Below are 13,498 nucleotides of genomic sequence, written 5' to 3' on the forward strand. Positions count from 1 at the left end.
AACAGATTTTCTCTTTATAATAGGCCTATGTCTGTGCTGTTGCTATTAATGCACGGATCAACATTTACCCCCCCCCCACACAAAAAAATCCCGGCTCCCCCGGAGACCGTGGTATAGTTCGCACACTGCTCCAGATATTGGGTGGCCTCCGACTCAGAATCAGACATGATAGACGAAACTAAGTTGTACTATCGGCGGGAGCCGCTGTGAGCGATAAGCCAGGGTGTGTTTGTTTGTCAACTCTGACGTCACACGACGCCATCTTGCGGAGGAGCGGCTGAGAAAATAAATCGTCGGACTTGGTGTTTGGGGTTGAACAAAATAAATATTTCGCATTGCCAGACGCATATTATCTCCGATTTTAATACTGCAATATCTTAGATAGTGTTGTAGCTATATGATTTCGATTTTACTGGCAATTATAAAAAAACCTTTGCATTTGATCTTTAAGCTACAATTTAGTGGAGCAGTTTTGACTTTAAAGGGGTGAACAAACAACTGCAAGTCCATCTTCTATTTTGTCTGTTTCTAATTTGCAACCAAATAAATATTTGACCCATGGTAGCCTACGTTTGAATCTGTGATTTTGAGGGAAATGCACAGACATCAAACCTTCAGAAGAGGTGTGGGACGTTAGTGCAGTCAAGGTGATAAGCATAAGCAAGGACTACGTCGACAACATTTGGGTCTATAAATAAACCCCAATGTACATTCCAGGTGTTCCAGAGTGTCACATGAATTACAATAAATCCCATCATAAAAGAACTATGTTTGCTTGACAGGGTGAACATGGGTGTGAATTTTAATGAATGTTTCTAAACAAACAAAACAGATGCCAGAAAACTCATTCATTCGTTTCAGTCCACCTTTCATTTAATATGAAATATTTTGAAAACAATTCAGCATTCTTTGTTGAAAAGTCAGACATGTTGATTCCTAATCCAAACTCTTTTGATTAGAATGATGCACTTCTTCCATTGTATACAAATATTATTATTATCAGCCTTTTTTCTTTTAGTCTCCATTTTAATTTTGACACAATGACATTCATTTTGACTTTAAAATGGATGACTAAATGTGATTTCAGTTTGAATTTAAAGGGTAAACAAGCAGAATTTCTGAATAGTGAATCCCCATACATCCTTCCTCACTTTGGAGACGGTTTGTAGCGGTTGCACCTGTCTCCGGTCAGGTGAGGGTCGCAGGTCAGGGTGTACTGGAACTCGAAGCTGCCTTTTTTGGCCGGACAGGAGTGCCTGTGTGTCCCCTGTCTCAGGTACACCACACGTGATCCCAGATGGTCGTCAAATTTGAAATCCTTGTCCCAGACCTCGACCCTCAAACCCCCATGTGTGTCCACCTTCACAAAAAAAAAAGGAATGAATATATCGGTTATTGAACTAACATTTAAAGGTCACTTATTGTCTTTTATACATACACATGTCTCCCCTCTGTGTAAACAGATTCTGAAAGTTTCAGGAAAAAAGATTCTCTCTTTTTGTTCTGATCCATTTATATAAAACCTGTCTGAAAATGAGCTGATCAGATTTTGGCCACTTTATGATGTCATAACGATTTTTTTGCTTGTGTAACAACTAACTCAGGCAGAAAACACCCAATGTAATCACTCTGATACCCCCACAAATATAAAAAGAAAAGAAAAAGGAGTAATGCTACAGTGGGCCAATGTTGTTTACAGTAAACATACTCTGTTACAAGAATAATTTATAGGCAAGGCAAAGCAAGGCAAGGGAAGGCAAGGCAAGTTTATTTATATAGCACCTTTCAACACAAGGCAATTCAAAGTGCTTTGCAAAAAACGAAAGACATTAAGAAAATGGCATTTAAAATCAGTCCTTAAAAAGAAAAGATAATAAAATAAACATTAAAAGAAAAAATACATGGATAAAAGTTACAGTGCAGTTTAAGATATGAATAGTTCAATTAAAAGCAGCGGCAAAAAGAAAAGTCTTTAGTCTGGATTTAAAAGTAGTCAGAGTTGCAGCGGACCTGCAGGTTTCTGGGAGTTTGTTCCAGATATTTGGAGCATAATAACTGAACGCTGCTTCTCCATGTTTAGTTATGACTCTGGGGACAGAAAGCTGACCAGTCCCTGAAGACCTGAGAGATCTGGATGGTTCATCATTTAGCAGGAGGTCAGAAATGTATTTTGGGCCTAAACCATTCAGTGCTTTATAAACCAGCAGCAGTATTTTGAAATCTATTCTTTGACACCCAGGAAGCCAGTGTAAAGACTTCAGAACAGGAGTGATGTGATCCACTTTCTTAGTGTCAGTGAGGACTCGAGCAGCGGCGTTCTGAATCAGCTGCAGCTTTCTAATAGATGTTTTAGTGAGACCTGCAAAGACACCATTACAGTAGTCCAGTCTACTGAAGATAAAAGCATGGACAAGTTTTTTCAAATCCTGCTGTGACATTAGTCTTTTAATCCTAGATATATTCTTTAGGTGATAGTAGGCTGATTTAGTAACTGTTTTAATGTGACTGTTGAAACTCAGGTCAGAGTCCATGACTACACCTAGATTGAAGCTCAGCGCTAACTTTTAAACGTTCTGCCTTGGCTCCAAAAACCATTACCTCAGTTTTATCTTTGTTTAATTGGAGAAAGTTCTGAAACATCCAGTCATTGATTTGTTCAATGCACTTACTCAGTGTTTGAATTGGAGCATAGTCTCCTGGTGAAATTGTTACGTAAATTTGTGTGTCATCCGCTATGGTAACTTATTTTGTTGTTTTTCATCATCTGAGCCAGTGGTAGCATGTAGATGTTAAAGAGAAGTGGCCCCAAGATGGAGCCTTGAGGTACCCCACATGTCATATTTGTCAACTCAGATGTGTATTTACCTATAGAAACAAAGTTGTTTCTGTCCTTTAAGTAGGATTCAAACCAATTTAGAACTGTTTCCGAAAGTCCCACCCAGTTTTCCAGTCGGTCGAGTAATATGTTGTGGTCAACAGTGTCAAACGCAGCCCTGAGATCTAATAATACTAACATTGAAGTTTATAATTAACTTCTTGATTACAATTAGTGATGCATTGTTATGTTCCAAGTGTAATGTTGCAACTAGTAAAGGATTAGCTAATGTCTTTATATGCTGCTGGGTAGTTCATCTATTATCATTAGGTTTAAAAGTTATAAATAATAGTAATTAGTTGTGTATGTATAAAACAGATCCAGAGGTTGCAGATGCTAACAGCTACAACAACTCACTAACAGATCAAACCTTGGTGTAGGAGCCAAAATGCTTGTTTTGCCATTGCTTATTATTTCTATTATCTTAATTTCAGTTTACACCACGTTTTATTCTTATTGGTTATTACTTCCGGCAATCGTCACATGAATGGGGGTTATTGGTATTTAGTCACCTGTGGGATGCCGGTTTCGTGTATAACGAAGAGGAGAGTTTTGAATTGCTCCAACACTTTCTGTTGACCGTGTGGTCCGGACTTGGATATTGTTTGTTGTGTCTTTATTAACCCTCCTATTGTCTTTGATTCCCCCCCTTACTTTGGTGTTCACGGTCAAATTTGATTAATGTGATTAAAATAGCCCAATTGCTTTTACAATAAATAAACATTGAATGTGTTTAATTGAATAGTAAATAGTACACTTTTATTTATTTGTGCTGTCTTTGTATCCATGTGTGTGGGTATGTACACACATGTATGTATATGTGAGTATAGGGGTACATGTATTACTGTTACTATTCTTTATTCCCTTATCTATTTATTTTTCTTTTAATATTATCTTCTACATCACTTTACTTTTACCTATACATGTATCTACTTATTTAGTAGTTATTTAATTTACTAGCTAGGACCGGGAGGGAGGGAAAGGGGGAACAAAAAAATAAATATTGTGTGTGTGGTCTAGCATTACTATACTTGTGGGGACCTACATCTGTTTACATAGTCACGTGTGGGGACTGGCTTCCCTTATGGGGACAAATTGGAGGTCCCCATGAGGGGGATCATTAATGTTAGGGTGAAGACTTGGTTAGGTTTAGGGTTAGGGTTAGGCATGTGTTGGTTATGGTTAAGGTTAGGATAAGTCTCCAGGAAATGCATGTCAATGTAATGTCCCCTGTGTGTGTGTGTGTGTGTGTGTGTGTGTGTGTGTGTGTGTGTGTGTGTGTGTGTGTGTGTGTGTGTGTGTGTGTGTGTGTGTGTGTGTGTGATGTGATCTGATCTGATCTGATCTGATCTGATCTGATCTGATCGGTTACTAATTCCTTTTCTTTATGGCGGCCTGGAACACCATGGGTGTTACAAAGTTGACTAAATCATCCAAAATTCAATGAAAGTGGTGATCAGCAATCTTATATGTTCAAATATCTGCTGTGAAGGATATCATAAAGCCTTAAAGCAATCAAATGTAAAGCAAAAAAGTTATGATTGATGAAAGTAGTAAATCGGTCAGATTTGACCCGAAGACAACAGGAGGGTTAAACACCATGAATTTTAACTACAGTACGGACTCTCGTATCGAACACGTCACAACGAAGAGCAAGTTTTAGCCTCTCAGCTTGGTTTTGTATAAAATCTTCAATAAACATCAAACTAAACTGCATCCAACAACTGGAAGATCACCTGTTTTTGATCCCTCTCACCTCTCACCTGTGTAACAATGCCAACCGGAATATAGGACATTGGAACACCTGACATTTATATTTGGTATTAATAACCAAAATCTGCAAGTAGCTATAGGAACATCTGCTGTAAAATAATTGCCAAAATGTAATGGAAGAAGAAGTATTTGTGTATTTGTACAGCACTTAGGAGAAGAAACATAGAGTTCTTTATCGTAAATGTAGTTCGATACATTTCACCACTGGTAATGAGCAGATTTACCGACCTTGCCCAGGTTATAATAAGAGTTCCAGCTGGGGTTGTTTGACCGGATCATGCGAGTCCTGTAGTGGAAGGATCCGTAGGTCATTTTAGCATAGCTGTGAGACAACAAATGAAAAAGCACCAGGGGAATTAATACCACTGTTCACAGGAATATAAAACAACATCGCGAAATAACATACATCCTCTGATAAAAAAACTCCAAGGATCCAAGGAATGCATCTCAAAGAATATAGAAAACTTAATTACAAACCCACTTTTATTGTTTAGTTATAAAGTTCAAATAGCTAATTGAAGATTCAAGTAAATGGCGCCCTCCATTGAGATTGATCCTCTTACGTCTTTTCAGTTTCCTCTTTTTTGTATCCTGATTACAAAATCCCATTATCAGAGGTGGAGTACAAATACTTTGTTACTGTACTTAAGTACATTTTTCTGGTATAAGTACTTTTTACTTTTACTTCTTACATCTTTAACACAAATACCTGTACTTTCTACTTCTATTATTATTTAGAGTCATTGCGTGCCTATTGATTTTTAACACGATCCGCATATCCATCATGTCCTGGTCTTCTCTAAAGAAGAGGGACCTTCTTATAATGGGCAGAGATGGCAAAAGTACACATATCCTTTACTCAAGTAGAAGTACAGATACTCGTGTTTAAAAATATTCTGGTAAAAGTACTGACTAAACTTCTTTACTCAAGTAAAAGTAAAGAAGTATGAGCTTTGAAATGTCCTTCAGTAAAAAGTGCCCATAACTAGCAGCTGTTTTAAAGAGTACCTGACCTCCCTTTATATTAATATAACAATAATGTCATTGTTGGCTAATGAATGCTCCTCACCTCTCCGTCTTGCCGGTCAGATCCCCTTTCAGGTTCCAGGCTCGGATGATGGTCACCTCCAGCTTTCCCCTCGAGGCCTTTTGAGGACAGCAGTTGGGGGCCAGGTTAGGTGTGCCCCCCGCACAGTTGGTTACTATGGAGGACTTTTTCACAGCATTGTCCTCGAAATACTGCTCTATGGCAGCCTTCATCCCCGCCCTCTGGGTCTCCAGGGGCATCAGCTCGTACATCGGCCTCAGGGAGTATGAGACCGCGTCCGGGTGCTTCTTGAGGGAGTTCAGCCAGTTCACGTAGCCCAGGGAGTCGTTACGGGAGAGAGAAAAGTCCCCCAACCAACCGGAGCCTCCCATCACCTCTGTGTAGTGTTGGTGGAGGCCGTAGTTGAATGAGGTGGAGACGTCCTTGTTCTCGAGCACGTTGCTGCACGATTTATGGCTGGCTGATAAACTGACCTTCCCCAGACCCACAGAGACTCCTACTGAGAGGCAGGAGTGGACCTGAAGGACAGGAGGGGCACAAAGATGGGATTTATAGTGGGTGAAGGGATGTAATTAAGCACATTTACTTAACTACTGTAGTTAAGATCATTTTTTAACTACTTCTACTTGAATACTTCAATGTTATGCTCCTTTTTTCTTCTACTTCGCTATATTTTGGAGGCGAATAATTTTCTTCTGCTCCACTAATTTACTTGACAACTCAATTGCTAGCTACTTTGTCTTTGAGTTATACATACATAACAAATTAAACATAATAATGGATTATTAGAAGTTAAACTACATATTGATGTTTTGAGCATATACAATCATGACCACTTTTACCAACTGCACCATTAAAGTATATAATGCATCACTGGTTATAAATCACTAATATGAAGTATATTACATTACATGTTACTTGTTAGACGCTTTTATCCAAAGCGACTTACATACTCAGTACTGTGGGCAATCTCCACAGGAGCAATTTGGGGTGAAGTGTCTCAGGGACACAACAACATGCTGACTGCAGTGGGGTTTGAACCTGTGCTCCCCTGAGCCGAACACCAATGCAATAGTCCACTGCGCCACAGCATCCCTTATATTTTTGATGCTATTACTTTTGTACTTTCACCTAAGTATGATTATGAATAGAATATTTACCTAAATGAATATTGCTGCATATTGCTTTCACCACTGTTTAAAGTTAATTGTCAATGGACTGCATTTACCAGGATTGTTGCCTTTTTAGTGGGACTCTTGAATGTTAATTGTATTGCATATCTACGGCGGCTGACAGGTGCAAAACCTGCTAAAGTGCTATGACGGCCCAAAACACTTCCATTAGGACACACACGCGGCAGATTCAAAGAAAAAACCCACAAATGTGCCAAAATACAAAACACATGCAAATGAAGAAACATCTCCATTGTCTGCACCTGTCGGCCACCATACATTGCCTCACACTAACACACATTCATACTCCAATAGTGGCAGTGATTTGTTTCTGTGCAGACTGTAAAGACATGTGTGTTTTTTGTACCTCATTTGAGGTGAGTCCGTTCAGAGTGGACAAACAGGTCCGTGAAGCTGTGACTCGCCTGAGTCGCCCCCCGAGGTAAACCTGAATGTAGCACAATGTTGTGGAGACAAAAAAACATGGTTTTATAAAATGTTCCCTTTATTATTTACGCACAAAACAGAAAGATAACGACACCAAGTCAAATTCCTCGTACGTGTAAACCTACCTGGTAATAAACCTGTTTCTGATTGAAGTGTGTGTGTGTGTGTGTGTGTGTGTGTGTGTGTGTGTGTGTGTGTGTGTGTGTGTGTGTGTGTGTGTGTGTGTGTGTGTGTGTGTGTGTGTGTGTGTGTGTGTGTGTGTGTGTGTGTGTGTGTGTGTGTGTGTGTGTGTGTGTGTGTGTGTGTGTGTGTGTGTGTGTGTGTGTTTACCTGGCGGATGTAGTGAGTGCCATAGGTGTGTATGAGATCACTGAACTGAGTCCTGGTGTAGGAGTTGTAGGAACTCGGCAGCCTCTCCAAGTCTTTACTGAACTCAGAGCTGAGGGGCGGTCTGAGGGACACACGGTAACTACACACAAAGACACAGATTAGTTCATTTTCTTGACAAACTTTAATCCAAACTCCTGGGTGTTTCAGGAGTGTTCACAGCGTACCCATAGTGGCTGCAGGTGATCCTGTGGGTGCTGAAGGAGTAGCGGTCCTCTCTGGTTATTTCTGAAGAGAACTTATACGCTGAGGACTTGGTTCCTCCCACATCCAGCCCCGCAGTCACAAACTTGTCGACATTAAGGCCAACCTGAAACATGAAATAAAAGCTGCTTTATGTCAACCTATAATCATCAGCATGATATACAGTAATGTATTGAAGTCGTTTTTAGGGTTGCAATATTCCGGGAATTTTCAAAGATGGAAACTTTTCAATTAACGGGAATTTATGGGAATAAACTGGGTATTTTCTAAATTGAAGGTTGGCCCTTCATAGGGAACTTAAATGAAGCTTAGCGCAAGTTCAATAAGGAAGACCTAACACGAGTCAATTACACGTCACTCGATGGCTCCCTTCCCCCCTCATTAAATATGAGGGCGTCACCCCTCAGCAGCCAATAGCTGCACATGCTAAATTCCTTAAATGCCTGCTCTTCCTCCCTGTCAGTTGTCATTTGCAGATGACCGCAACCCGCCTCCACCCCTCTCGCCTCCAGTCTCCTCCAGGACAAAGCTAAACCTTCCTTCTTCAGACCGGTCTCACCTACTCAGCACCACCACCAGTGTCTAGACCCCGGGGATTTCATCGGAGCGGTGCTTTCCCTCCTAAATGATTATCCTGCAAACCGGGGCCTAATCGCCAAACACCATTACATTCTCCTGTTGTATTATCATGGCAATCATTTCATTCATATGACGTGTAAACAATAAATATGTAATTCTTACATCACGTCTCTCCGGTTTGAAATATAGTATATTTTATCATAATCTTGACTAAAACAAACAGATGCCATTCAAGTACACTTGAATATCCATGCCATAGCACACTGCTTACTGCATGGCTATTGAGACCACACAAAGGTTCGCAACAGGCTCACAAATGTGAGAGTGGAAACACTGGTTGGCATTCGGGCAAACCTAAGGCTCTCTGAGCCGGACACAGAGCCATCCTCAACAGGCTGGACAGTGACACTGCAGAGGAAGAGGAAGAGGTGGATGTTGATGAGGCCCAGGAAGAGCCCGTTGACTGACAGGGTTTAGCCAAAATGCAGAGGATTGCTTGAAGGAAGATTTTAATGAGTAATGGGACTGTTTGGAGGGAGAGGGGCTCTTTTCATTTAACATTTTGAATTGGACTTTGTGGGGATTTTTGGATGGGGGGTGCATTTTTGTTCATTTTTTAATGAGTGGGGATGAGTAATATTTAACTCAACATTCCTGTTTTCGTTCTTCAATGAAACAAATAATTGTTCAATAAAATAATTAAAACTTGTTCTGTTCTACTAAAAATGAAAAAAGAATGAAAGAAAATCTGTTAAAATCTCATGTTAAATTTAGTTTAATTTTGCATCGAATATTTCAAAATTCCCCAGCTTAACTTCTCATGGAAACTTTCCGGAAATGTTCAATACATTATTAGTTACTACTACTGGAAGTATCACAGCTGATTCAAAATTATATGAACCATAAAACACATTTAATACAATGTATGTCATACTGTGTATATGTATCGTATATGGGCAGCAATGTACTTTAACCATATCATTGTTGTTGTAAGATAAAAATAATATAAGATATACTTTATTGATCTTAATTCGGGAAAACATTTTGTTATATGGCAATATGTGTTTTTTCCCCAAAACATGTGTCTCTTTTCCCCTCAATAAAGTGACACATTTCAGTTGTTAAATAAGAGGGAAAAAAGATATACAGTATATACACATATACACATTTACATGCAAACTAAATATATTATGTTAATGTCAGTTAACATTAAGTTGATGTCCTTGTAATTATCAGATGTGAGAAGTTTTCTACCTTCCAGTCGTTACTGTCCTGTGAGGTGTACATCTCAACCAGTGAGCTGTGGACACAATTTAGAATTAGATTTGAATGCTTATTCATTTTAAAGGTCAGTTTCATTCAGGTCAGATCTGTAAAGTCTAAAAAAATACTCAGTTAAAGTGAAAACTTCAAATGAAGAAATTGTACTTAATTACATTCTACCAATGAGTGCTTTGATACCTGACGTCGGTGTATGAGCTGCTGTAGAGCTCAGTGTTACACCGGCTGAACGCTCGCCAGTCCACTGCAGAGACCGGCAGCTGAAACAGAAAATGCACCATGTTTATTATTCAGTATTGCAACTGTAAATGCTCCTTATTGTTTACTCTATTACTTTCTGCAGCTGGTGGCCCTGAAGGGGGTTGGAGCAGAGCATACAGGTGCCAGCGGGGGTCATGTAGGTCTTCACGTCGATCATGTAGGCTCCTTTACGCTGCAGGGTGACCACATCGAAGCCTTCCCCCACCAGGTTATGTCCCGGGACGAAGGGAGCGGTTTGGCACTGCCTGTAGTTCCCAACGCCGCAGGAGAGGACAGAGGACGACAGAAAGAGCAGGACACTCAGGTGGAGGAGGGGGGGGGAGGAAAAGGAGAGCATGGCTGGAGTCAAAGAGAACCTGAATTAAAAGAAAGACAAAGAGAGAATCAGAATAACTTTATTCGTCCCACAGAGGGGACATTTACATTTGTTACAGCAGAAAATAACCAAAGACAGCTTAATGTTTCCTAAGAAGCATGCATGCACACATATTTGTATAACACAATTTACAAAATAGTACACATCCTGTAACAGTTTTGAAGATGTAGCAGCCAGGTATATATTGCACAGTTATTAACGGCATATATATATATATATATATATATATATATTGCACATCATTTGTATTTCACAACAAGGGGTGTTATAGCATAGTTTGTGTTGTTGTGTGTGTGGGGGTCTAGTAGGGGCTCCATAGTTTCTCTTGGAATAAAATCACACTGTACGAGTCCTCACTAACACTAAAAGAGTGGATCACATCAGTCCGGTTCTGAAATCTCTACATTGGCTTCCAGTCGGCCAAAGAATTGATTTTAAAGTACTATTTCTAGTTATTAAATCATTACATGGTTTAGGACCAAAGTATATTGTTGAACTCCTACATAATTACGAGCCATCAAGGTGCCTCAGGTCTTCTGGGACGGGTCTGCTATCGGTTCCGAGAGGAACAACAAAACATGGAGAGGTAGCATTTAGCTGTTACGCCCGACACTCTGGAACAAACTACCCAAATCGTGCACGTCCGCAGAAACGCTTACTATTTTTAAATCGAGACTAAAAACATATCTCTTTGCCGCTGCTTTTAATTGAGATGATCATATTCGAACTACAGCATGCCTTTTAAACATGTATTGTATACCTGTGATGTTTCTTTTTATTATTTTATTATCTTTGCTTTGTAATGCCTGTTGTAAAATGCCATTATATAATGTGTTTTTACTGTATTTATTCCTAAAAAGTCTTTTAATTTGTTTTGTAAAGCACTTTGAATTGTCGCGTACAGAAAAGTGCTATATAAATACACTTGCCTTGTCTTGTACATTTTACATTTATATATTCAGTGAATATTTAATATTCCATCCGTCACATACTTATGTAAATATAATACCTTGCTTTATATCTTGTTATTGTTAATTTGTAAATTCAACATGTATATTTTCTACTTTCTTGTTTATTTCTTGTCTTTTAATTTTTATTGTATAATGCCAAGTCTTTTTATGCTGCTGCTGCAGCAGTTCTATAAGATAGTACTTTATTGATCCCAATTTGGGAAGTGTTTGTGCTGCACAAACACTTCCCAAATTGGGATCAATAAAGTATCTTATCTTATCTTATCTAGAATAGAAAAGAGACATTGCTATGTGAGCGTTTGTCAGCAGGAAACAGATGTATTAACTCTCTATCCGCAACGTCTTCAAACCCCTCGGTCCAATTGACACATTTAACAATCATTTATTTTAGTCGCGGTGGGACATTGTGAGCCAATGCCTGTCCAAAAGAGCCTTGGCGCCCCCTACAAATGCTCGCCTCATCTTACTACATCTGAATAATGCCCTTTAAAAAGCAGGAAACACTGCACCACTGACTGAAGAGCAGGTTTCGTAGAGAATGGGGCAATCATTTTAACAGCAGTGGTTCCATCTGTGTTCCTTAAAGGTGGGGTAGATAATTCAGCAAGTGTCTCATATTAGAAGTTTGAATCGTCTTCGTATTGTTCTGGGTGAATTAAAGTGTTTCCCATATTTTGATCACATCCTTTGCTTTAAGGCTACCACACACTGGACACAATGTGGGCTCTAAAATAAAACACCTAGAAGATGTGGGCAAAATCACTTGTATTATTGACTATATATTACAAAATTGAAATAACAATTCTTCAGTCTAATTCATGTTAACTATGTGATGCAATATTATTGTATCACTGTGTTAATATCCTGAGCGACCACATCGCTGACTTTGATTTATATGTTTAATAATGAAGATTCTGATGTCTTGCTTCGGGTATGATTTTAGGAACTTTAACTGAGTAACAAATATTACTCCATAAGCCAATGCACCTGTTACCTAACAGCCCTTAGAAGGACAGAGCAAATTGACACACAAATAAAAAGCAAATTACATTTCCAGTATCCGTTTCCAGAAAAACTGCAACTGCAAAAAAAGCCCACTGATATGTGTTTCTTTTCCTTATTTTGTACATCATTTCATTTCATGTTTCTGTGTTGTTGTTGTTGTTGTTGTTGTTGTTTGTTTTGTTTCTTTCCGTTAACTGTCAAGTGGGAACTAACTATTTCTTGTAGTAAGTTTTTGTGTTTCTCTTATTATCCTACGATACTGTTTGGCTGTGAATAAGAAATATGGAAGGACAGACCTTTTTTTTTAGATTGAGGAAGGTCATATAAGATTATTTTCTTCTCCCTGCTCCTTTTTGGTCAATGGTGTGTTTACAGAGACATGTTTCAGAAACAATTATTATACATTAAGTTGTGCATACCATGAATGAAATTAAATTAAATTGCCAAAACCTTTCACACACAACATAAATAAATGTTCTACCTGTTCCACAAAGAGAGTTGATGCTGTGTCTCCTATTCCAGTCTTCACAATCTGACCAGGAAATCGAGGATGAAGTTTTTTTATCTTCTACCGCTCTCTTCTGAAGAAATGAAGGGAACAAAGGGAGTATCAAATCTGAGGAGATAATTGAACAGTAAAAGCTGATTATTGATGGCCTTCACATTCAGGTTTAAGGTTTATAAGTCGAACACATTTTAGACTTGTTTTAATTGGCAATTCTAAATGAGGCTTTCTTTTAGTCAATTCTGTCTTTTTCATTAATGTCATGTCATGTAACCTGACTTTAAAGAGCAGAAACTCTCCGAGTCAGATCGTAAAGTGGTCCAGCAGACCAGGGCCGTATTCACCATATACATTGGGGGACACACACCCCCCCCCCAATATTCAGATACACTCAAAATGTCCCCCCCCCCAATAAATAGCAACACAAAAAAAAGTTTAAATGTTTTGATTTTTAAAATAAAAATAAAATTGCTATTCTATAACTTCTTTATTTTGGTTATTTGTATACTTGAAAATCTATATTTTCTGTTATTGTGAACTTCACCAAAATGATATTTCTTTTCATATGTAAATTGGTTCCGGGGGTGTATTTCCCTGTTGCACGTCTGCGTCCA

The 13,498-nt window shown here is 38.9% G+C and overlaps 1 protein-coding gene across 1 annotated transcript; it reads right to left on the minus strand.

Moving 5' to 3' along the window:
- Positions 1-880: 880 nt before the first annotated feature.
- Positions 881-12,946, minus strand: LOC117454905 (perforin-1-like). Its single transcript, XM_034094174.1, has 10 exons — positions 12,861-12,946; positions 10,101-10,383; positions 9,947-10,026; positions 9,740-9,785; positions 7,870-8,012; positions 7,646-7,784; positions 7,236-7,316; positions 5,718-6,214; positions 4,877-4,970; positions 881-1,360 (listed from the first exon to the last, which is right to left on the minus strand). The coding sequence occupies exons 2-10, from the start codon at positions 10,362-10,364 to the stop codon at positions 1,148-1,150; spliced, it is 1,557 nt and encodes a 518-aa protein (XP_033950065.1). The 5' UTR covers positions 10,365-10,383; positions 12,861-12,946; the 3' UTR covers positions 881-1,147.
- Positions 12,947-13,498: the final 552 nt, after the last annotated feature.

This window comes from Pseudochaenichthys georgianus, chromosome 1 (assembly GCF_902827115.2).
Source record: "Pseudochaenichthys georgianus chromosome 1, fPseGeo1.2, whole genome shotgun sequence".
In the NCBI taxonomy this organism is placed as follows: Eukaryota; Metazoa; Chordata; class Actinopteri; order Perciformes; family Channichthyidae; genus Pseudochaenichthys; species Pseudochaenichthys georgianus.

What these genes read in the sequence shown, in the direction of transcription:
- LOC117454905 (XM_034094174.1), bottom strand. Translation starts at nt 10,364, where the DNA reads ATGCTCTCCTTTTCCTCCCCCCCCCTCCTCCACCTGAGTGTCCTGCTC. An exon ending in AGGGCCACCAGCTGCAGAAA is followed by an intron (nt 10,027 to 10,100) that starts GTAATAGAGTAA and finishes TTTCTGTTTCAG; the next exon opens with CTGCCGGTCTCTGCAGTGGA. An exon ending in ATCACCTGCAGCCACTATGG is followed by an intron (nt 7,785 to 7,869) that starts GTACGCTGTGAA and finishes CTTTGTGTGTAG; the next exon opens with TTACCGTGTGTCCCTCAGAC.